This window comes from Neocloeon triangulifer, unplaced genomic scaffold (genome assembly GCF_031216515.1).
Source record: "Neocloeon triangulifer isolate White Clay Creek 2 clone unplaced genomic scaffold, ASM3121651v1 ptg000012l, whole genome shotgun sequence".
Classification (NCBI taxonomy): domain Eukaryota; kingdom Metazoa; phylum Arthropoda; class Insecta; order Ephemeroptera; family Baetidae; genus Neocloeon; species Neocloeon triangulifer.
In genome coordinates, this window is record NW_026775554.1 from 2,055,449 (window position 1) to 2,079,191 (window position 23,743).

The 23,743-nt window shown below is 34.6% G+C and overlaps 3 protein-coding genes across 4 annotated transcripts in view; 2 read left to right on the forward strand and 1 right to left on the reverse strand.

The window, feature by feature from the left end:
- Window positions 1-23,743, reverse strand: part of LOC132198234 (cadherin-89D) — a 46,907-nt gene that overhangs the window by 9,342 nt on the left and 13,822 nt on the right. Inside the window, exons 2-11 of the mRNA XM_059622136.1 lie at window positions 12,759-12,829; window positions 9,620-9,750; window positions 7,015-7,167; window positions 6,851-6,962; window positions 6,263-6,468; window positions 3,905-4,036; window positions 2,795-3,178; window positions 1,970-2,269; window positions 984-1,407; window positions 225-685 (exon numbers count right to left, since the gene is read on the reverse strand). Coding sequence (XP_059478119.1) covers window positions 225-685; window positions 984-1,407; window positions 1,970-2,269; window positions 2,795-3,178; window positions 3,905-4,036; window positions 6,263-6,468; window positions 6,851-6,962; window positions 7,015-7,167; window positions 9,620-9,750; window positions 12,759-12,816 — 2,361 coding nt within the window. The 5' untranslated portion in view covers window positions 12,817-12,829. The remainder of the gene's footprint in view (window positions 1-224; window positions 686-983; window positions 1,408-1,969; window positions 2,270-2,794; window positions 3,179-3,904; window positions 4,037-6,262; window positions 6,469-6,850; window positions 6,963-7,014; window positions 7,168-9,619; window positions 9,751-12,758; window positions 12,830-23,743) is intronic.
- Window positions 15,732-19,369, forward strand: LOC132198235 (C-type lectin domain family 4 member F-like). Of its 2 annotated transcripts, XM_059622137.1 has the most exons (13): window positions 15,732-16,069; window positions 16,188-16,250; window positions 16,313-16,420; window positions 16,545-16,640; window positions 16,907-16,981; window positions 17,089-17,196; window positions 17,310-17,417; window positions 17,544-17,672; window positions 17,855-17,929; window positions 17,988-18,027; window positions 18,083-18,141; window positions 18,203-18,317; window positions 18,400-19,369. In XM_059622137.1, the coding sequence occupies exons 1-13, from the start codon at window positions 15,836-15,838 to the stop codon at window positions 18,618-18,620; spliced, it is 1,431 nt and encodes a 476-aa protein (XP_059478120.1). In that variant the 5' UTR covers window positions 15,732-15,835; the 3' UTR covers window positions 18,621-19,369. The 2 variants fall into 2 exon arrangements, with proteins under 2 accessions (XP_059478120.1, XP_059478121.1); XM_059622138.1 differs by lacking the exon at window positions 16,907-16,981 and having other exon boundaries at window positions 15,733-16,069.
- LOC132198236 (uncharacterized) lies at window positions 19,987-23,087 on the forward strand. The gene is made up of 11 exons (XM_059622140.1): window positions 19,987-20,228; window positions 20,347-20,409; window positions 20,472-20,579; window positions 20,705-20,800; window positions 20,930-21,037; window positions 21,166-21,294; window positions 21,477-21,551; window positions 21,610-21,649; window positions 21,705-21,763; window positions 21,825-21,936; window positions 22,019-23,087. Exons 1-11 carry the CDS (start codon window positions 19,995-19,997, stop codon window positions 22,237-22,239), a joined length of 1,245 nt encoding a protein of 414 aa, XP_059478123.1. The 5' UTR covers window positions 19,987-19,994; the 3' UTR covers window positions 22,240-23,087.

A 23,743-nucleotide genomic window follows, 5' to 3' on the forward strand; every position in this document is an offset into this window, starting at 1 on the left:
ATCATGTTTCAGTACAATAAAAAAAAGCAAAAAAAAAAAAAAAAATTGAAAAATTACTACATAAAAATACTTCACCATGCAAATGTACTTTTTTGCTCAGAAAGGGTGGTGGCAAAGAAAAAACTAGAAAATCCCTGAAAATATATATCTCTTTCTCTACACAAGAATTCAGGCATGGAAATTAATTTTCCAGGGTAAAAAACGCTTTTGAATCCTGAACTAACCTGGAAGATTCCGCCGTCGCCACCTTTGGCGTTGCCCCCGCCGCGACTCTCCGAGATGATGGTCAGGTGGTAGCTGGACCTCTCCTCCCTGTCGAGACCCTTCTTCGTGTACAAACTGCCGTCAGATGAGACGGCGAACAGGTCGGCCAGGTCCTTGTTGACCAGCAAGAACTGCGCGTCTCTTTTGCTCTGCGGGACTGGCAGTTTTCCGACGAGCACTCCGGCGTGGTTTTCGCGAACTTTGAACTCGAAGGTCTCCAGCAGGTGGCTCCTGGGAGGGGCGAAGGTGGTGGCCAGGACCACGGGGTCCTCGGGGTCGACCACGTGGATGGTCACGTTGGTCACCAGCGTGTATTGGCCGTCAGTGACGACAGTTTCGAAATCGTAGTGGGTCCGAGTGAAGTGTGACAAATCTCGGACGACGGTGATCACGCCAGACCGCTCTTCAATCGCGAAGGGAACTAGAAATTTGCAAAAAGAAAATTAATGCATGAATCGCTGTTAGTTAATTGTTTATTTTGTTCACAGGGCATCTTTGCATTCATAAAATACAAAATTAGATACTGCGAAAAAATTACAAATATGTAAATAATTTCTTTTTTTTTTAAGAATTTACAAACTTAAAAATGAATAATTTTTCTAATACACGTTGGCAAATAATAAAAAAAAATTTCCTCCATAAATTTAAAATTTTGCCAAAAAAAAACTTAATTTGAACATTTTAATTTTAATTTTTTAGTTAATGGCAAATTGACAAACCTCCTGTTCTGTAGCTGTGCAGCAGGTCGTAGAGGGCGGTCTTCTTGTCGACGTTCTTGAGGCGGACGAGGCCGACGGTGGTGCCGACGGCCGCGTTGCCGCCGACCCAGAACTGGTAGGGGGCGCCGACGAAGCCAGGGCTGCCTCCACCCGAGCTGCTTTGGCGCGACCTGGCGACGTCAACGGTGGCCACGGCCAGGGCGGTGCGGCGCTCGCTAGGGTTGGCCGGCTGGTCGACGGCCTCGATCAACAACGTGTACCGGTCCTCGAGCAGGGGCGTGTCCACCACCAAGAGGAGGCCGCTCTGCGCCTCGATGCTGAAGGGCAGCGGCAGCAAACGGCCGAACTCGTCGCTCGCGTTCGCCCTCTGCACGTCATAAGTCACCTGACCGTTCCGACCTAGGTCAGGGTCAAGTGCGTTCACCTGATAAATTGAGAGGAAATGATCAGAAATTTATTTCGAGGTTGTAATGTTTTTTGGTTTAAATTTGAAATGAGTTTAATTGTTCAAACAAGAGGAAAAATTTTTATTTTTAGCTAATTACTGAATTGTTTTATGAAAGGGACAATTTTTTTTTTAATTTTTCTGCTTAATTAGGAAGGTTATCTTATTTTAACCTTGGATTTAACAAAAATATGGAAACTTCAAATAATAAAGTAATTCATTTCTTTTGTGAAATTATTTCAAAATTTGTCCGAAAATAGTATGAAAAACATTTGAAAATATCTAAATTCTAAATGCAAAGTATTATTTAGTAAGCATATATTTAACGTGTTTCTTGAATATTTAAGAATAAAATATTAACTAAATAACCCAAGCTCAAAATGATTTCTGATTTCTCATTAAATAATTCTCACTAAGTCCGTTCGATTGATAGATTATTTTTGCTTCTTACTCTAGTAATATTTTGACCATTTCAAACTTATTTTTTATTCAAATTTGAATAAGATAAATCTTTAATATTTGAGGTTTATAAAATTCTTACCTGTCCAATGACTTCGCCGACGGGGGCGTCCGAGGAGACTTGGAAGTGGTAGACGTTGGTGGGTTGGAAGATGGGGTTGTTGTCGTTGGCGTCGAGCAGGGTGACCCAGACGGCGGCCGAACGCGACCCCGGCTCGGCGCTCGGCCTCTTCTCCTTCGCACGGACCCGCATTCGGAGGGAGGACTGCTTTTCCCGGTCCAGCTGCGATTGGTTTTTCACCGTGAGCCACCCTGTGTGAGGGTCAATCGCGAATGCGTTGTGCGGATCCTCCAGTTCGTACGTGAACTCGCCGTTTTCTCCCTTTATTTAATGAAAATAAAAAATTCAATAAAATATTAAAAGGGGAAAGGGAGAATTGATAAAAATTAATTTTTGTTCTTAATTAAATAAAACTCTTAATTTTAATCAAATCATAATGTGATTTAATCTAATCTATCAAAAATGAGTGAAGAAAATGTATCTCTGTAAATTTTAATTATAATTATAATTTTTCTATGTTGTGAAATATTTTAATACAAATTTATCAAATTTTAACCGATTTAACAATGAAAAGATCAATCAATATTGAAGCAATTAATTAATGTTGCTAAGAAACGACTTGCCTTCTTTGAAAATTTATAAATTCATAAATTTGCAGACAGTGAAAATAATAATAGGAATAATCGTAAATTTTATTCAAAAACAAAACATATATTTTTATGAGATTTAAAATAAAATGTAAGCAAAAAGTTGCTTGTAATAAATGATTTTTTCCACTGTGGATTTATCAATCAAGACATTTTCTATCAATAATTTAATTTTCAATAAATTTAAAAGTGGATTTACCTTGTCAGGGTCCCTAGCGGCGACCTGGAGGACGCTGAAGCCGTTGGGCAGGTTCTCGACGATGGAGATGTTGTAAATTTCAACCTCGAAGGTGGGCGCGTTGTCGTTGACGTCGAGGACGGTGACCTCGAGGCGCGCCGTGCCCTGGCGCGCAGGGTTGTCCTTTTGCGACGCCCTCAGGGCCAACGAGTACCTTTCGCTGGCCAGGGCCTCGCGGTCGATGGCGCGCCGAACAAACAGGGATCCGTTCGCAGGGTCGATCCAGAAGATTTCGTTCGCGTTTCCAGCCACGATTTCGTAACGAACAGACGCGTTCAGCGCCTCGTCCTGGTCTTCGGCGTGGATCGGCGGCGACAACAACACTTCCTGCTGCACCACGGCGCCCTGAAATCATGGTTCAAAGTTAATTGTTAACTTTCTCTCTTAAAAAATTTCATGTTAACAATTTGATTCCTTTTTCAAATTCCTTAATTTTGAGTATTTAGAAATTTTAAAAATTGGAACACGGATTTGATGTTTAAATTTGATAAATATAAAAAGGTTTTTTTAACTTAAAATAAATATCATGTAGCATGAAATTTTCTTGCTGAAATTTATTCCAAATGCTTAAAATCCAGCTTGATTTTCTCAAAAACATTAAATAAATTAAAGACTACGTTTTTTATCTTTCAATTTTAAACTTTCCGAACTTTCCTATAAATTAACGTGTTGACTTCCAATTTTCTAGTACCAAAGCTGTAGCCCGTTTATTAAGGAATACTTTTAATTGCCATCAATGAAATTACATAAAAAGACAATTTTAAAAATTAATTCCAAATGAAGTTCTCGCACAAATTTACAGAGTTACTGATATAAGCTCTTCTGGTCGTCAAAATAACTCTTACAGCTAAAAATACAGGTTTTTATGCTTTTGATTCTAAACATATTTTAAAATAAGTTTGAAACAACAAGTTAAGAAATTGAAATTTTGAAATTTCCAATTTTTTTCATTACAAATTTCTGTTGTTTTCAAACATCTTTGCTATTATTTCATATAGCGGCGTCACTGCTGTGAGAGTCATATTGGAATTCAATATCGGAATATGCAAATGAGGCGCGGTGTTTGCTTACCGCGGGGTAGGCAGGCATCTCAGGTATTTGGACCTTGTACACGTCCCTGGTGAAGCGCGGGCTGAGGTCGTCGTTGTCCCTGACCGTGACCCTGACCACGGTGGTGGCATTGTTGGGCGGCGTCCCTCGGTCCTGCAATTCATAAATATTTTATAAAAACATTTCATTGTTCGCGTCAAGAGAACGGAAGCAAAAACCATTCGCGGATAAATTTCATGCAAGAAAAGAAGTTTGCACGTCCTTAAGCTTTCCTGCCACACCTTCCGCATGCAAATTAACCGCTGAGAAAAATGGCAGTTCTTTTTGCACTATTCAACGCCATTTCATTCTTCATTTACATTTCATTGAACTTTTCATTTAATTAAAATTATAAGTTATTTTTCATTTTTACAACAATTTTCATTTCTTTTTTTTCAGTTTTATTTGAAACGCTTTTTTATTCCTCTTTTGGTTGTTTCGATCAAGGTCAAGACTGGGTGGCTGCGCCTGCACCCCCGTCGGGGACTGTCGAATTTGACCCAGTTGCCCTTTCTCAGATCTGATCTCACATAATGTGCATTTGTCCGGACGTGCACAATCTGGCGCGCAAGAGAATCGGTTCCGCCGCCGCAATCTCCGCAAACAGAAAGGGTTGAATTCGAGAGGAAATTATTTACGATGACAAACGTGCAAGTCAAAGGCAATAAACGGAAATATTTCTTTCAAAAGCTAATTTATTTCTCTGATTAAAAATACTTTTACAACTTAACAATGAAATAAGTATTTAAAAAAAAAAAAACATTTAATGGTGGAATAACGAGACGAGTGTTTTCTTTGGATTTAAATTTTAAATTTAGAAAAATAAAATACTTATATATTATTGAATAAATAAAAACATATTGGATTTAGAGGTAAAAGCATAAAAATCTTATTAAATAAGGTAATTACAATGGTCAAAATTTAAAATTAATATTGCATGATTTTTAATTTATTAACAAAAATATTTCTCCTCTCTTTTTTCTATCGAAATCACATTAGCCTTGTTGTCCGAAATGAACCTTAATTTGCTTTTGTGTGGGGCCGCGTGTCCAATTAATTTGCAATTTTCCGGGTCGATCGTCGTCGTCCTTGGAGCGGGAGACAAGAAGCTGCTTTTCCACTTGATAACTCGGCCAATCAATTTGCCGCGCGCATCCGATGGCCTGCTCAAATTTATGGCTTTGATACAAAGAGGCCTGCCTGCTTTTCCATCACTCTGCTGGCGCAGGCAGGTGAAAATAGCAGGACCGCGCCAGCGAGCGGCAAATAAATTGCGGGGGAAAAACGCGAGCGGATAAATGGGTCGCAGGCCAAGGTCACCCACCAACACCCCGACCGTTGCAATTTTTCGCGCGGCCAAATTGATTTTTAAACATGAGACTGCAGAAAAATCCAAAGGTAAAATTAACATCATTTTTTGGTGGATTTTATTGAAGTTAAATTCAATTCCGAAGAGTTATTTAGTTTCCAAGATGGAGAACCATGTTTGTTGTTTGGGAAACTTATGCCAATTTTTTTCAAAATAAAAAACAATTGTAACTTAAAATATTTAACAAAAAATCATTCTGGAATTTATATTTTCTGTTAAGATTATGTTATCTAAACTGTATTGAAGACTTCTTAATCTTTTCTCGTAAGATCAATGTAAATTTTTTTGCCGACCGACCTAATATAATTTTAATTTTCAGTCTTAATTAAGGTGATATGAACGTTATTTCGTGAAATTACATAAATTTTGTTAGGGCCAATTTTGAGAAGAAAATATTTTAGGAAATTCCGATTAGAAAGATGGTAAAAATTCTCCCAGTAAATTAAATATTTCTGCGCATTCCTGAGCTTACTGAGCATGACTAAGCGTACTTATCCTATGCAAACCTTGCATTTTTTTAAATCCATTTTGACTTTAGAGTTCAAATTAAATTAATTAAAAATGATATTATTTAAAAAAAAAATATTAAAATATCAATCGTTATTCTCGTATTTCAAAAATAATTTACCACCTTATTTCAAGACTTCCTCCTTTAATCAACTAATTTGAATTATAATATTGAACTGTGAACTTAATATGAACCTATTTTACAGGGAACCTGAGCATATATGAGCTGCTCATGAGCAAGGTTTGAGCAAATTTTGCTCATGAGCAGCGTTGAGCAAGGGTATATTGAGCATGATGAGCATTGATTACATGCAAGTGAGCATGCTCATGAGCAGACAAAGTTGAGCACCCAAAAAAGTGAGCATGCTCATGAGCAAAACTAGTTGAGCAGATGAAAATGCTCATGCCCAGAAACCCTGCATAGATTTGACAACAATAAGGTAATGAAAAGTTTTGTTACTGACCGAGGCGACGATGGTGAGGTTAAAGTGGGTGTCGCCGGCGTCGAAGTCGAGCGGCGACCTGAGGACCAGGGCCGCCCTGTGACTGCTCTCGAGGACAAAGTGGCCGTGCTCGTCGCCGCCGGACACCAACGAGTACTGCACGTCTGAGTTGGGCGTGTTCGGCTTGTCACGGTCAACGGCGTGGATGCCGCGGAAAATCGTCAAACCTGCAACGAAATTCAAACTGACACTTTGCCAAAAGTAATTTTTCTTTATAAAATTAAAAAAATAAATCATCTGAAAATTTATTTTCCACAACAGTTTTGCACTTCATGATTCAAATGTTTGTTCTTTTCCTTACATATTTTGTTATTCACTTTTCCAAAAGAATTTATTGATTATTGATAGCATCTCGGATTGTGCAATTAAAATTTGGAAATGAATTTAATAAAAAATATGCACAAATTTGAAATTAATGTTTTTTTAATGAAGAATAATAAAACAGGAATATCAAATATAAAAAAGCTATGATTTTTTTAGTGCTGTCCGCTCTGCAGTAGAGTCGAGCAAGTTGCCTATGTGTCGGATGAAAGGAATTTTTATTCGAACCGGCGGGCGTGAGTTCGTCGACGGTGACGTGGTACGGAGTGCCGAGGAAGTGCGGCGCGTGGTCGTTCACGTCCTCCACGTACACGGTCACGGACAAATATGACGACGACACCTGCACAAAATTAATTAACTTACAATTTAATAAAAAAAAAATTTGATCAAACCGTTTCGTCGATGGGGTCGAGGCAGGCGAGCCGGAACTTGAGGACGCTCTGCGGAATGTCCGAGTCGACGAGGTCCTCGAGGCTGCGGGCCAGCGACACCCGCACCCACGACCCGTTCACCGACGACACCTTGAAGTACTGCGCGTCCTCCTCCTTCACATTCAAACATAAAATACAAAATTTAGCAAAAATATCCACACAAAAATGCTAAAATTCTCAAGACAATTGTGAAATTCAGATTGGAACAAATTTATGGCACGTAATTTCATAAAAATTCATTTTCTGTGGAAAGGATAAATAGCAATATTTTTTTTGTTTTCAAAATATTAAGAAGTTATACTTTTATTTTTTGACAATTGCCAAATAAAAATTGATTTGCCTATTTCATTCAAAATTGAGACTTTTATTTAAAAAAAAATCCAAATTTTCATTTCTTTTAATTATTAGTAAAATATTTTGCCATGTTTTGACACATTTTTATAGAACACTCTCTATGAATTACAATTTATGGACATTTGTTATCTTTTTCCGCCAACCTGAGCCTTTTTTGATGTTTTCCTCATTCAAGAAGAAGAAAAAGTACGGCCATTAAAAGACGATTATTAATGCGCCGCCGCCGCCGCGAGTCGAGCTTTGGCGATGTTATTAAATTTGCCGCTGCATCAAGAGTTTTTTTTATGCTTTAGAGGATAAATAATAGGGTGTTTTGCATGCGCGCCTCGTGCAGAATACAGAACAACGCTCGCTGATGCGACGATCAATCGCGGGAACGAGACATCATTTCTTATTTCCAGCAAAACACTTCATAAACTTTTCCGCATTTTTATCTTTTCTCGTAAACGTGAAAAGCACCAAATCAAAATAAAAAACTATTTTAATAATTGAATCAATTTTGCAAAAAAAAAAAAAAAATTTACATAAAATTCTTAAAACATTTTGAAGATTTGTTGCGTTTCAAACATTTTCATTGCTAAAATCTGAAAAACTTTTGATTAATGGCCAGAATCGAATGCTTTTTCAATAAAACATTAAACGGCTAAATTACTTTACAATGGTTTTGATTTTATCTTTTGAAATCTGGAAGTACTTAAAAGGTTATTATATAATTCTTAATTACAGCGACAAAGGGGAAAGTGAGGCAGGCGCGTCTCTCAATGCCAGCGTAACGAAATCAACACATCATCGTGAGCAGCAAACTTTGCACGCGACGCTAATTAAAATTGAACTTTGTAACACTTCTGCTCTGAAGTATCGAAAAGCGCGCTCAGGAATAGAATATAATTTTTTATAGACATATTTTCATTTTTTCCTCTCCTGCAAGACGAATTATGTGATTTTTATAAAAATTGGTGAAAGTAAAAGTTTCTAAATATTTGATAGGTGGAAAAAGAATCTCAATGTCGATAATAATAATTAGCCTTTTCTATTAAATTATCATCCGAAATAGGTAATAAAGGGATAAATTATTTCTCGAATTCCAATGTAAAATTATGGAATGCAGCGCAATAAATTAGAAGACAAAACGCTTTTCGAAAAGTGGATTCTATTTTATTTTCTGGCTCGTGAACGGGAAAATTGGGAAAATTTGGTTTTGACGAACAATTGAGGTCGCGCCAAATTGAAGCGCGCAGCCCAAATTCGCGACAACAAAGTCCAATTTGCCGCCGAGCGATCAAGTTTCGCCGTGGCTGATCAGCAGGAAATTATCATTAGCGGCGAGTGCGACCTTCAATGCAAACAGAGCAGCCCCTTCTCGGCACAATTTCTCTCGTGAGAAAGAACGAATAAAAATATATCAACGTTTGGCCAAAAAAGACGCAAATTCAAATCATAATTAATTCTAAGCAAAAATAATTCACACTTTTTCAATTTCTATAAAGAGAAGAAATATAGACATCGGCCTTTTTATTTAATTTCGTTCCAAGTGCAGAAAATTGTGAACTATCAATTAAAAACGTGGTTAAATTTCATCACCAATGCAAAGAAACAAAAGAACGTTTAGAATAAAAACGCCATAATTATTATTATCCATATATTTTAAAAAGAAAGACGTTTGATTATAAATATGTAAATTTTTTATTGAACTGTTCAATTTTTTTATCAATTAAAATGAAGGGAAATTTCAAACTGAATTTCACAAATTTAAAATTAAAATTCGAGTGTAAAATCAAGAAACCCGAATCATACCTAACATTTTTCTTAGGAAGTTAATTTTTTTATGAAAAAGTCATACTTTCATCCAGCTTAATTTTCAATTCATTTGAATATGAACGGTTCATGCTTCAATTGCAAAGTTCATTTAAAAATTTACTTTAATTTTAAATAAAATTAACCTTTCAATTTAATTAAAATTGTTTAAAATACATAAAAATTTAAAAAAAAATTTATTTTTGCAGGACAAAAAAAATAATTATGCAATATTATTTTGTAAATTCGATTGAAGTGAAAAAAAAACTTTGCATCTTATTCAGTTGCAAATTAACTGGTCGAATCACAACCGGTTGGGAATTAGTTTAATTTATTTTTTCGTTTTTCAATTTGAATCGAGCGTGTGCGTCGATCAAAGCGGGAATAATTGCATCAGAGGGTGGAAAATTGGACTCACTTTGTCCATGGGCTGGATGGTGAGGAGGCCCTGGGGCCGCACCTGCACCCTCAGGATCTCGCCGCCCACCGGCACGTTCTCAGGCACGCGCACAAAGCGCAGGTAGTCGCCGGCCGGCTCGAATTGGCAACCTGCGAACAAGAAACGGTAAAAACAAGTCTTAGTTACCCGCATGTGCAAATGAAGAATAATTTTTCATCCGACATTTACGCCTGATTTACGCTTTCATTAAATAACTTTTCGTTTCAAAATAGGTGAAAGTGTTGTTGACCAAAACAATCAAATTTATTTTATTTAAAAATTGAAATTTTTATTAATTTTCCATTAATTTGGACGCAAATCATTCTGAGCCTTGTGTGAAATTAGAAACATATCGAGACGGTTTGCAACTTTTTAAAGTGGGTGGAACTTTTTCACTAAAAAATAACGAATTTTTAATTACTTTTTTATATTTTCAGTTGAAAAAGACAACATAAATAGTACTTTTGAGCGGAAAATTTCCTTTTTTTTTTAAATCAGATTCTACGGAAGTAAAATCAAAATACGGATCATTTTATATTTTTTTCTTAAACTTGTTTGCGAAATTCATGAAGGCACTGAACTGATTTTGAAAGAATCAAATGCAAATAAATTAGTTCCAGAAATGAATTGAAAAGAAAACTTTCGCTTTTTCTTCATAATATGAAATCATTAGAATTGATCAAGTTGTTTGTAGGAATCAAGATATAGGAGATATAATCCAGTCATCTCGTTCTACATAATTAGTTTCGCGCGATTATTGGCCGCAGTCGAGCGTAAATCATGTGTCGCGAGATGAGAAATTAATTACCTCGGCAAACAGCAATTATCTCACATTCACTTTTCTCATTATTCATTTTTCTTTCGAAAAAAAGAGAAAAATCTGCGAGGCACAAAAAAGTTAGCTTGACCTTTAAGCAAATTCCAACGTGACCAAAAACTGCGGTGAAAACGGAAACTGGTTTGGCTCCTCTTATAGTTTCGATTTGAAAATTGTCAGGTCAAGCGACCATCAGTGACGGAAAAAGAAGATTTTATCTTACAGAGAATAGACAAGTAGAAAAGGAGGAGGTTGAAAAGTGTTTTGGTTGGGTACAAGTTTTTCGAAGGAAGCTTTGACCTTTATAACTTTCTATCTCTATAAAATGGGTACAAATTAATTTGCAAATTTTAGCCCAGCTATCATCAAATGAGAACGAAATCTCATTCAGAAATTTAATAAACAAATTTAAAAATCAGATATATTTCCTTTTTGGGTTTCAAATTATCAGACACTAGAGTGTATTCATTAGTTTTCTACCCAATAAAAATATTAAAAAATTAGGCAACAAAAAAGCAGACATAAATAATTGTTTCAATTAATGGCGAAAATTTGATTATTCCCTTGAAAGAATGCCATTTTTATAATGAAAATATTTTCCAAATATTGTGCGTAGAATTGAATCGTTAAAAAATATGGAGATTCTGAATATTTTTTCCAAAGAAACTTATATATAGCTTATTTTAATTACTTCTTAAAGTTCCTCTCTTTGACAAAAACTGATTTTAAAATTTTCTCAAAATTATTTTTATTAAATTTTGCAAAATTGTAAAATAAAATCTGCATGATTGCATGGCAATAAAATAAAAAAATTGGCCGTGCTTCAGAAATTATTATTTAAAAGGAAGGAAAGTTTGCGAATTGGAAAGTGGGGTTGTAAGTTGGAAGGTCAAGTGGATTTGCCCGCCGCGAGGCTGCCAATGCAAGTCGCGCGTGCCGTCGGCGGTGCAATTCAATTGCAGTTTTATTACGTGTGCAGGCAGATGCATTTATGGCTTGCAAATGCACGCGACCTATTGCCGATTTATATACCAACACATGCACTTTGATCTGCTCTCCCTTTGACCAAACACGATATTGGACGGCAGAAAGGAAGATTCTTATTGCATTTTAAATACAAATAAACCACTCAATTCCAGATCGAAATCACAGCTTTGTTTTCAAAACATATATTATTGATAATTTAAAATTCAGTGCATTTTTTAGTAAAACTTAATAGAATTTTTATTAAAATTAAATAAAAGTTTTAATTTTTGGCAGGAAAATTAAAAAATAACAAAAAAGAATCACAGATCTTGAAATTTTTAATAAAATTGGCATAAAATTGCAAAGTTTAATTGAAAATTATTAAAAAAAGGAAAGAAATCATATTAATTTTAATTCCATGCTTTAATGAAAATCTTTCATACTAATTAAAGTGGAGTTAATTAATTGGAAAAATTGGAGAGTCTGAAAGTAAATCGATTTGTGCGGCGTAATCAAGTCTGAACAAGGCAGTTTTTCCTCCACTTTTGTGCTGCACCCCAACACAAACACCCTTTCTCTCGCTAATGAAGCCTCTTGAGCGCGTCTCTGTTTATTCCGGACCCGCCATTGTTTGCATCCACCCAGCCTAAGTACAGGGCTTACTTCTATATTATTATTATGCACCTAATACGTGCAGTCATGTGGACATCTTTTGCAACTCTAACGTCAAATCAAAATTCAAAATCACTTCTTTCACTTTTTCTCTTTATATAAAAGATATTTGCGCAAATAAGTGTTATTCAAATTTAAGTAACTTGTTTTTGACAAAAAATGAAGTTTTTAATACTCAAAATTGCCAAAGCAAGAATACGCCGTGAAACTTGAAAGTTAATTTTTTTTTTAAATTTATTTCAATTGATGAATGCGAAGATAAAATATCAGCTTTTAATCCTTCAAAGTGTTTAACAATTTTTAAGAATTATTAACTCTTTAGCAATCAACTTTCGTCACGCGATTCGTCGGAACATATTTTAATATTTAATTACAATGCTGTTGTTGTGTCGCATTTAAATTAAGTGTGGTGGGTGGTGTGCATGGGCGGCGCTGGGGAGCGATTTGTCATTGTGTCGTCTGATTTAAACAATATGCAACCGGTGCATATGCATATAAATATCTCGCGCGCGCTTTTGTTTGCGGTGTCACTCGCTTTGCAAAGGTCAAGTTCGTTTGACAAGTTCAATGTTGTGCCGCAAAGAGAGAATTATTTTGCCCGGCGACCGCACATGAAACGGAGAGAGAAGAAGAAAGACGACGGAGCTGCTCCTTTTCACTTACCATAAATCGTGGCCGACGAAGCCACCAGCAAAAACACGCTCCACCGCGTCCACTCCATTGCTAAACACGATCTGCAACAAATAAAAAAACATTGAAATTAACAATTTATTTATTTAAAAGTTTAATTGATCAAACAGAATTGTAGAGATTGAAATTTGAGTACATTTTTTATTGATTTTGAAAGAAATGAATTCCTGCTTCAGCTCAACTGATTTTTTAGTGAATTCAGTTAAATTTCTGGTTCAATTTTTACACATTCTCGGAAACAACACAAATTAGTTATTAATTTAATAAAAGTTTAACATTATTTAGAAGATTTAATAAATTTATTTTAACTTTTTGCCTAATTATTTAACTAATTTGAACCAAATCTTAAACAGGTATTTAAAAATTTTAAATTAATCTAAATTTATTTTTCATCTGCTGAATTTTAAATTAAAATAAAAGACTGAATTCATCAAAATAACCCTTAATATTTTCTGCATAATTTTAATTTTAATTCTCTTTAAATTTTAATTATATATGATTTAAAACCATTGAAATTTAAATTTTTGACACAAAAACTAAAATCTCCTCCAGTTTGCCTTTATGAATGTTTGCGATTGTTATGGTCGGTCACGCCGTTGGGATTTGAGCCGCGCACGTGCCGCACAGTCGTGATGTTTGCAGCGCAAATTGCAGACAGGGTGTGAGCCACGTGCAGCGGCCGGTGCATTGTTGTTGCACCCCGTGTTCAATTAGCCCCCATAAATAATGGCAACTTTTTGCTGCTCCTTTCAATGTAATGGGGCTGCTTTTACACATCGCACACATATTGGCAGCGCAGGTGCCGAGCATCGCGTGCACGTGGCCACATCACGGCGCAGGCAAAACGTTCCAACCACCAACATGATGCAAATTACAAAGTGCATTACGTATTTTGTGCAATTTAGCTAAAATGAATTTAATTAAAACAAAGAAATTCTTTCTTTAATGAACTAAATTATTATTAAATTTTGTACAATTTGGAGCAAAATTTAGCCAATTCAAAATCTTAAGTTTTTTAAATCAACTATACATATTTTATTTCTATTTTTTTATATAAAAGCATTTTAAACTATTTTTGAAATTCACATTTGAGCACATTTGTTTAGAAAAATGCCAAAAAAGTTTTTTAAATCTTGAAGAAAATTCATTACATTAATTAAAGCTTGAAATTTTGAGATAATTTATCATTTAATAGTTTTATTAAATTAATTAATTACATAAATATGTTTTGGAAAGCTGCTGTTTTAAGAATATAGCAAGTTTTTTCTCCTATTCAATTAATTTGAGTCACCTTTCTTGAGCCAAAATCTCGACTTTTTCAAGCTTACACTCAATATTATTTCACTAAAAGTAATTCTAATTCAAATAAACAAAATCTAGACTCCTTCCTTTGGCGTCACAGTTTAATAAGACCTAAAGCGTTATTTAAAGTCCTTTGTTTGTTGCCTCTTTTTGCGATTATAAGTTTGGCACGCGATCACCTTCTTCATTGTCATCCACGATTATTCAATTTATATTATTTGTTTGTGTGACGAGAGAGCGATTCTTTGCAGCACGCGCGTGGCAAAGACAATCGGTTGTCGCAGCAGGAAGTTATTCTTGCCATAATTCAAAATTTATCTGCATGCAGAACACGAGACAATGTCGCATACCATCAATTTGGCAAAAAGAGCAGAGCGAGCACTTTTCAAATTGCATCTCTTTTGCCTCCGTTCGAGCTGCAAGGAATGGAAAGTCGCGGCAAATCAAAATAATGTAAACGATGGGTGATTTTTCAATTTTTTTTTCCAAACTGCAATTTCACTTTTCGCATTTAATAAAAAAAATCCTATTCATCTTCCTCCTTCGTGCGTCTCGCGTCAGTTGCATTTGAACTTTTTATGCAAATCTTAATTTGAATCCTTTCGCAAAGTCATCTCGCGCACATCAAACCAGATCCACAGCGCAAAAAAATTGGAAAGTCCATGTAGATCATTTGAATGAATGTCCAGTTAATGATCTGACGTCGTAATTTAATTGAAGATTAATGTCTCTTACAATTCTGTTTTTTATTAAATCTAATTGCGTTAAATATAAAAAAAAAATGTGTTTATTGTAAATTGTATGTTTTGAAACATGTTGCAGAAAAATTAGTGTTATATTACTTGAAACTCGTCGTTTGGAGTGTTTTTTAATTGGTTTACACTTATTTATTTTTATCAGGCCTTACAAGTTGATAAAGTGCCGTAGGGCTTTTTTGTAATAAGGGTATAAATAAAGCATTTTTTGGTATGAAAACCGCGACTTCTGCATTTTATTTTTCAATTACAACCAGAGATTTAAAAAAATTGAAAGAAAAATTAAAATTATAATATCATCGCTAAAATCAAATTCTTTTATATCCAAATATTCTGGTGAAAGGTAAAATATTAAATCATATTTAAATAGCATCTTTTTGATGATATCTCTGATTCTAATAAAGAGTAAATCTTAAAAGTCTTAAAATAAATTTGATCTTATTACTTTATAAATCATTATAATTGTAAAATTAGGGCTTCAAGACATATTCTATATCCGCTTCTAATGGTAACAAAAATTTAGTAAATTGCTACAAAATGACAACTAATATGTATTTTTTTTATCAATACAATATAAACCTCATTACATAATATGTTTTCCCACTTCCATTTTCATATTTCTCAAAAAAAAAAAAAATATATATATAAAAGATATATTTCTATTTTTAACTTATTTCTTCCAGAAAAAAAATAAAGATTATCAGCAATTGCATTTTTAATTCATATCATTTAAAAATTAGCTGAATTTAATAGGTTGAATTAATGCCACAATCCTAGTATTTTAAACCACTGTACCGTGATTAAATTTAGATTAAGTTGGACTTAATCGCACTTATTAAAGCGATAAATGTTTTGCGAGAACAGAAAACCCCGTCCAATTTTCCCTTGCTCGGCGACCACAATCTGAACGAAACGGAAAAGGGAGCGGCATTTACGCAATTTAATAAGAGAAACTGCAGCCCCATTTCTTCACTTTGTTCGAACGGTTCGAACATGGAAGCAGAAGTAATTTACGACGTGCCTGGTCCTTCAAATGCGGAGGACCAAAATGCATCAAAAACGGAGGATGAAGGGTCGGTGCGAATTCGGCTGCCCACGAGGGTGAAAAAGGTGAAGAAGAAGGAAGGGGAGTATTCGGTGAGAGCCCTGAAGGTCGCTTTCGTCAGCTGTGCCATTTTCTACGTCGTCACCACCGCCCTCCTCAACTACTTCCTCCTCGCCGACAAAGTACGAGTACAAAAGTTAAATCGATTTAAAGAAAATTAAATCACGCATGGAAAATCAAAATTTAGTTTTTTGGTGTTAAGTAGGGAACATATAATTAAATTATAATAATTTTAATTAGATGTGCAATGTGGAGGAGCGTTTGCTTGGAATATTCGGTTTGCTCAAGAACGCAAACAGCGAGGTTGGAAATTTATTTTGAACTTTAAGGAAATTGTTAAGATTAACTTTTCCTTAATATTGAAGGAGTTAAAATTGAAGGCAGAATTTGAACATATTCTATTGATAAAATTTAACGAGACAAATGAGCAAATCAAGGAATCGGCAAAACGCGCCAACGATCGCCAGAAACAGGTATTTTCATTCCGAACATCATATGTTTAAGTACTACATTTTTTGCGCAATCTTGGAGTTTTTTTATTAGAGATAAATATGATAATCATAGCAAGATTTTTACTGGTTGCGCTTATTTCTCTAGGCATTAGATAGAGAGAAGCTATTGACGCAAAGTGCCAATGAGACGAATCAAAAACTGAAAGAATGGGCCAAAAACGCCGACGATCGCCACAAACAGGTTTTTTCATACAAAATAATTATATATTTTTAAGATTATTTTTCCTATTTTTTTCCTGATTGTGAGTACAAAGAGACTTGGCCAGATTTTTTTTGAGCCCAGAAATTTTTTTAGGCTCTGAAGCTGATGGCTGAAGAAAATAAGAAGTTTTTTTTTATACGGTCAGGCCAAGACAAAGTCCTGTCGGCCTGTGCCCTTTATTGGTGGTACAGAAGGCACCACCCAATTAATTTTTTTATTTTTATTTTTGGGTTCAACTTTACTAGTTGGCTAAAAGTGCCAATGAGATGAATCAAAAACTGAAAGAATTGGCCAAAAACGCCGACGATCGCCACAAACAGGTTTAGACATACAAAATAATTATATATTTTTAAAATTATTTTTCCTAATTTTTTCTGCGTACAATGAGACTTGGCCAGATTTTTTTTGAACCCCGAAATTTTTTTAGGCTCTGAAAATGATGGCTGAAGAAAATAAGAAGTTGGCGAGAAGTGTTAATGAGACGAATCAAAAACTGAAAGAATTGGCCAAAAACGCTGAAGATCGCCACAAACAGGTTCAGTCATTGGAGAAATTATAATAATCATTTTATTCTTGTATCGCATTTTTTATTGGCTTTTTTTTCAATGTAAGCCTTCCCGATATTTTAAGACCACAACTTTTTTCTAGGCTGTGAAAAGCGATGAACTGGTGGTTGAGAAGTTGGCGAGAAGTGCCGACGAGGTAAATCAAACACGGAAAGAATTGGTGAATATCGCCGATGTGCGTTATGAACAGGTAAAAATGGATCGAATTTAAATTAAATTAATCAAAAGAATTTTTCGGCTTTTCTTCAACGGCGAAAATGACCTTTGCAAAAAATGAGATCATGAAAATGAATTGAAAACGAAAATTACCTGACAGATGTTGAAAAATGAGGAGGAGAAGGCGGCAGAAATCAAGAAAGCGTTTCTGCAACAGATTTTGGCACTGAAGAACGAAACTCGGTTGGAAAAGGAGTCGACAGAAGAACGTTTTAAAAACCTTTCTCAGGTATTTGCTTTTGATTTGATAAACGCAATTTTTCAAATGGTTTGAAATTACTCAATTAGGAGCTAATCCAAAATTACTGAAAAAATCAATTAAAAGAATAAATTGTTGGGAGCAGCATCTGGGAGCATCTTTATTACTATTCTTATTATATTTTATCCTTTAATTTCTGCGTTTTCTCACAGATGATTCGGCAAAATGACAATGCGGCTAATGATAAGCTGGCCCACTTGGCTAAAATTGCTGAGCGCGACCTTTGGGTAGAATTTCCAATTTTTAAAATTTTCCAATTGCAAATAATCGAGTTCATGATTTCAGCTCAAGCAATACAAATTTACGTCCAACTGCTCTCTTGCCAGTGAGTTTCAATTCTTAAACCAATTTTTGCAAATTTGAATTCACTTATTCTTTAGAAAAGGCAAATTTGACTAGGCTGTCCAACGGCAAGAAGTATTACTTTCATACATATTCTGTAAGTGGTTGCTTTTTAACGCAGGTTTTTTCTCAAATCCTGCGCTTGTTTGATTTTACAGAAGAACTGGATTGAAGCGAACAAGACTTGTGCGTCGATGGGCCTGCATTTGGCGACTCTGAGAGACCACACCGACCTGAACGTGACCAGGGCACACGCCAACGCCACTAGGCGTGGTGAGGAGAAACTTTGAAATTTCAATCAGACTTTCAAGGAATCTTAATAAAGTTTGATTTTTGACAATTAATGTGATTTCAGGATCTGACTGGTGGGTGTCTACAATCAACTACGAAATCCCAACGCGATACAACGTTCGTTGGCACGACGGCTCAGAACTGCCACAAAACAGCACCTTGTGGAAATACGGTGCTGACAAACTCGGGGGCTGCGTCTATTTATATACTGGAGGGAAATTGAACGGCTATAATTGCAGAGATAATAATTATTTTATATGCGAACTGCCGAGGGAGTGCTACTGATTGATGACCCGCGATCTGTTAATTGAAGGCTGATCTATGCGTGAAAAATGAGGAACATTTTATGGACATTATATCATTGTAGTTATTCAAATAATTCCATTAATGAATTATTCTTTATCACTTTGCATGTTATTTTTTCCCACTAAGTATGCAAGTCGTTAAATTATTGGCAAATAATATCCCGCCTTAATGTTACCAATTTCGTCTGTTTAACTTTAATTATAAATCTTTTAAAAGAAGCAATAGAAGAAATGGAATCTATAATAATATCATTATATTGTTATATTTTACTGTGCTCAATGCTTTCAACGGACAAGCCACGCTTTTTATAGGTAAAAACTTTGTATATGCTTTGTTTCTTGAAACTAAGATTATTTTTTTGTTTGATGAAGTTGACACTCGATAAGATGATCGTGGAAATGAAGATATCGGGCTTTATGCAACGAGGAAAACGTCCGATATCTTCATTTCTAAGATTCTTTTAATTATTTAAGTATAAATATTGCAGTTTTAAATTGTTTTGTAAGATTTTTAATATAGCAAATATTCAATATTCTAAATAATGAGTATAATCTTGGTAAAAAAGCTATATTTTATATATACTATTGTAGTTTATTTGCCATTGTTGTTGCAATCACATTGGTTATATTTAACGTATTTTAATTATTGAGTAATCTATTTTTCTGAATGCTTGGAAGACAAGAGATAATTTGTCTTTGCCGTATAATTAGTATATTTTATTACGGGCATTTTAGTACAAAATTATATTAATTTCTGTGTCATTAAATAAAAATTTGTCTCCATATCTTATTAATTTGCGTCTTACAATAAATTCAAGATATTACAGCATAAAAAATATACATATATTTTTTTTATAGTAAGGTCCCTGATGAGCTATAATCTATAATTCTAAACATGAAATTAAGTTTATGTATTTTTTTTTTAACAACATGATATAAACCTCATTAAATGTTTTTCCACTTCCATTTTCATATTTCTCAAAAAAAAAAATATATATATAAAAGATATATTTCTATTTTTAACTTATTTCTTCCAGAAAAAAAATAAAGATTATCAGCAATTGCATTTTTAATTCATATCATTTAAAAATTAGCTGAATTTAATAGGTTGAATTAATGCCACAATCCTAGTATTTTAAACCACTGTACCGTGAATAAATTTAGATTAAGTTGGACTTAATCGCACTTATTAAAGCGATAAATGTTTTGCGAGAACAGAAAACCCCGTCCAATTTTCCCTTGCTCGGCGACCACAATCTGAACGAAACGGAAAAGGGAGCGGCATTTACGCAATTTAATAAGAGAAACTGCAGCCCCATTTCTTCCTGGTTCACTTTGTTCGAACGGTTCGAACATGGAAGCAGAAGTAATTTACGACGTGCCTGGTCCTTCAAATGCGGAGGACCAAAATGCATCAAAAACGGAGGATGAAGGGTCGGTGCGAATTCGGCTGCCCACGAGGGTGAAAAAGGTGAAGAAGAAGGAAGGGGAGTATTCGGTGAGAGCCCTGAAGGTCGCTTTCGTCAGCTGTGCCATTTTCTACGTCGTCACCACCGCCCTCCTCAACTACTTCCTCCTCGCCGACAAAGTACGAGTACAAAAGTTAAATCGATTTAAAGAAAATTAAATCACGCATGGAAAATCAAAATTTAGTTTTTTGGTGTTAAGTAGGGAACATATAATTAAATTATAATAATTTTAATTAGATGTGCAATGTGGAGGAGCGTTTGCTTGGAATATTCGGTTTGCTCAAGAACGCAAACAGCGAGGTTGGAAATTTATTTTGAACTTTAAGGAAATTGTTAAGATTAACTTTTCCTTAATATTGAAGGAGTTAAAATTGAAGGCAGAATTTGAACATATTCTATTGATAAAATTTAACGAGACAAATGAACAAATCAAGGAATCGGCAAAACGCGCCAACGATCGCCACAAACAGGTATTTTCATTCAGAAAATCATATGTTTAAGTACTACATTTTTTGCGCAATCTTGGAGTTTTTTCTATTAGAGATTAATATGATAATCTTGGCAAGATTTTTACTGGTTGCGCTTATTTCTCTAGGCATTAGATAGAGAGAAGCTATTGACGCAAAGTGCCAATGAGACGAATCAAAAACTGAAAGAATTGGCCAAAAACGCTGAAGATCGCCACAAACAGGTTCAGTCATAGGAGAAATTATAATAATCATTTTATTCTTGTATCGCATTTTTTATTATATTCTTTTTTTATTGGCTTTTTTTTAAATGTAAGCCTTCCCGATATTTTGAGACCACAACTTTTTTCTAGGCTGTGAAAAGCGATGAACTGGTGGTTGAGAAGTTGGCGAAAAGTGCCGAAGAGGTAAATCAAACACTGAAAGAATTTGCCAAAAACGCCGATGTGCGTTACGAACAGGTAAAAATATGGATCGAAATTAAATTAAGTAAATTAAAAAAAAATTTCGGCTTTTCTTCAACGATGAAAATGACCTTTTCAAAAAATGAGATCATGAAAATGAATTGAAAACGAAAATTACCTGACAGATGTTGAAAAATGAGGAGGAGAAGGCGGCAGAAATCAAGAAAGCGTTTCTGCAACAGATTTTGGCACTGAAGAACGAAACTCGGTTGGAAAAGGAGTCGACAGAAGAACGTTTTAAAAACCTTTCTCAGGTATTTGCTTTTGATTTGATAAACGCAATTTTTCAAATGGTTTGAAATTACTCAATTAGGAGCTAATCCAAAATTACTGAAAAAATCAATTAAAAGAATAAATTGTTGGGAGCAGCATCTGGGAGCATCTTTATTACTATTCTTATTATATTTTATCCTTTAATTTCTGCGTTTTCTCACAGATGATTCGGCAAAATGACAATGCGGCTAATGATAAGCTGGCCCACTTGGCTAAAATTGCTGAGCGCGACCTTTGGGTAGAATTTCCAATTTTTAAAATTTTCCAATTGCAAATAATCGAGTTCATGATTTCAGCTCAAGCAATACAAATTTACGTCCAACTGCTCTCTTGCCAGTGAGTTTCAATTCTTAAACCAATTTGTGCAAATTTGAATTCACTTATTCTTTAGAAAAGGCAAATTTGACTAGGCTGTCCAACGGCAAGAAGTATTACTTTCATACATATTATGTAAGTGGTTCCTTTTTAACGCAGGTTTTTTCTCAAATCCTGCGCTTGTTTGATTTTATAGAAGAACTGGATTGAAGCGAACAAGACTTGTGCGTCGATGAGCCTGCATTTGGCGACTCTGAGAGACCACACCGACCTGAACGCGACCACGGCACACGCCAACACTATCGTTGGTGAGGAGAAACTTTGAAATTTCAATCAGACTTTCAATGAATCTTAATAAAGTTTAATTTCTGATAATTAATGTGATTTCAGAGACTACCTGGTGGTTGTCTGCAATCAACTACGAAATCCCAACGCGATACAACGTTCGTTGGCACGACGGCTCAGAACTGCCACAAAACAGCACCTTGTGGCGAGACTATGCTGACAAACTCGGGGGCTGCGTCTATTTATATACTGGAGGGAAATTGAACGGCTATAATTGCAGAGATACTAATTATTTTATTTGCGAACTGCCGAGGGAGTGCTACTGATTGATGACCCGCGATCTGTTAATTGAAGGCTGATCTATGCGTGTAAAATGAGGAACATTTTATGGACATTATATCATTGTAGTTATTCAAATAATTCCATTAATGACTTATTCTTTATCACTTTGCATGTTATTTTTTCCCACTTAGTATGCAAGACGTATTGGCAAATAATATCCTGCCTTAATGTTACCAATTTCGTCTGTTTAACTTTGATTGTAAATCTTTTAAAAGAAGCCAAAGAAGAAATGGAATCTATAATAATATCATTATATTGTAATATTTTACTTTGCTCAATGATTTCAATGGACAAGCCACGCTTTTTATAGGTAAAAACTTTGTATTTGCTTTGTTTTTTGAAACTAAAATTTTTTTGTTTGAAGAAGTTGTCACTCGATGAGATGATTGTGGAAATGAAGATATCGGGCTTTTTGCAACAAGGAAAAAGTCCGATATCTGCATTTCTAAGATTCTTTTAATTATTTAAGTAAAAATATTGCTGTTTTAAATTGTTTTGTAAGATTTTTAATATAGCAAATATTCAATATTCTAAATAATGAGCATAATCTTGGTAAAAAAGCTGTTTTTTATATACTATTGTAGTTTATTTGCCATTGTTGTTGCAATCACATTGGTTATATTTAACGTATTTTAATTTTTAATTATTGAGTAATCAATTTTTCTGAATGCTTGGAAGACAAGAGATAATTGGCCTTTGCCGTATCATTAATATTTTTTATTGCGGGCATTTCAGTACAAAATTGTATTAATTCCTGTGTGAATAAATAAAAATTTGTCTCCATATCTTATTTATTTGTGTCTTACAATAAATTCAAGATATTACAGCATAAAAAATATATTTTTGTTTATTAATAAGGCTCCTGATGAGCTATAATTCTAAACATGAAATTAAGTTTATTGTAAAATTTAATTACACACGCCACTGTTCAAGTTGAAAGTTAAACTCAATATTGAGTTGAAAATAAAAAGATAGATAGAGTATTTATTGAACACAACTAGGTGTACAACGGGTGTCTAAAGCTAATTTGTCTTCCTAAAATTAATTTTACAATTAAGCTTGTTTCGATAATTATTACAAAGTACAAAATTAGTTAATTTTGATTTTTGCAGCCTCTCTTAGGCTTAGTTTTCGTTCATTACATTCAAGAATATGATATTGTGAACATTTCTTACCGCAGTGCTTGCATTCACAATCTATTGTCGCTTGAGAATGAAAATTTTTATTCTTACAAAATAAATAGTGGTACCCGTGACAGGCAAATCTCGTAAACACTTGGCGATCACTGAACATTGCACATTGCCAATTTTTATTCTTCATAGTTTCTGTCTCGTAGAACTCATCACATATCTCAAGTTTGTTTAAATATTTAGACACACAAAATTTCTGGAATGCTTCAGTTTCAGTTAGAGAATATTTTACCTGTAAGTCCGATACAAAGAGATCAGTGTCAACTAATTCATACACAAATCTAGATCTAATATACTT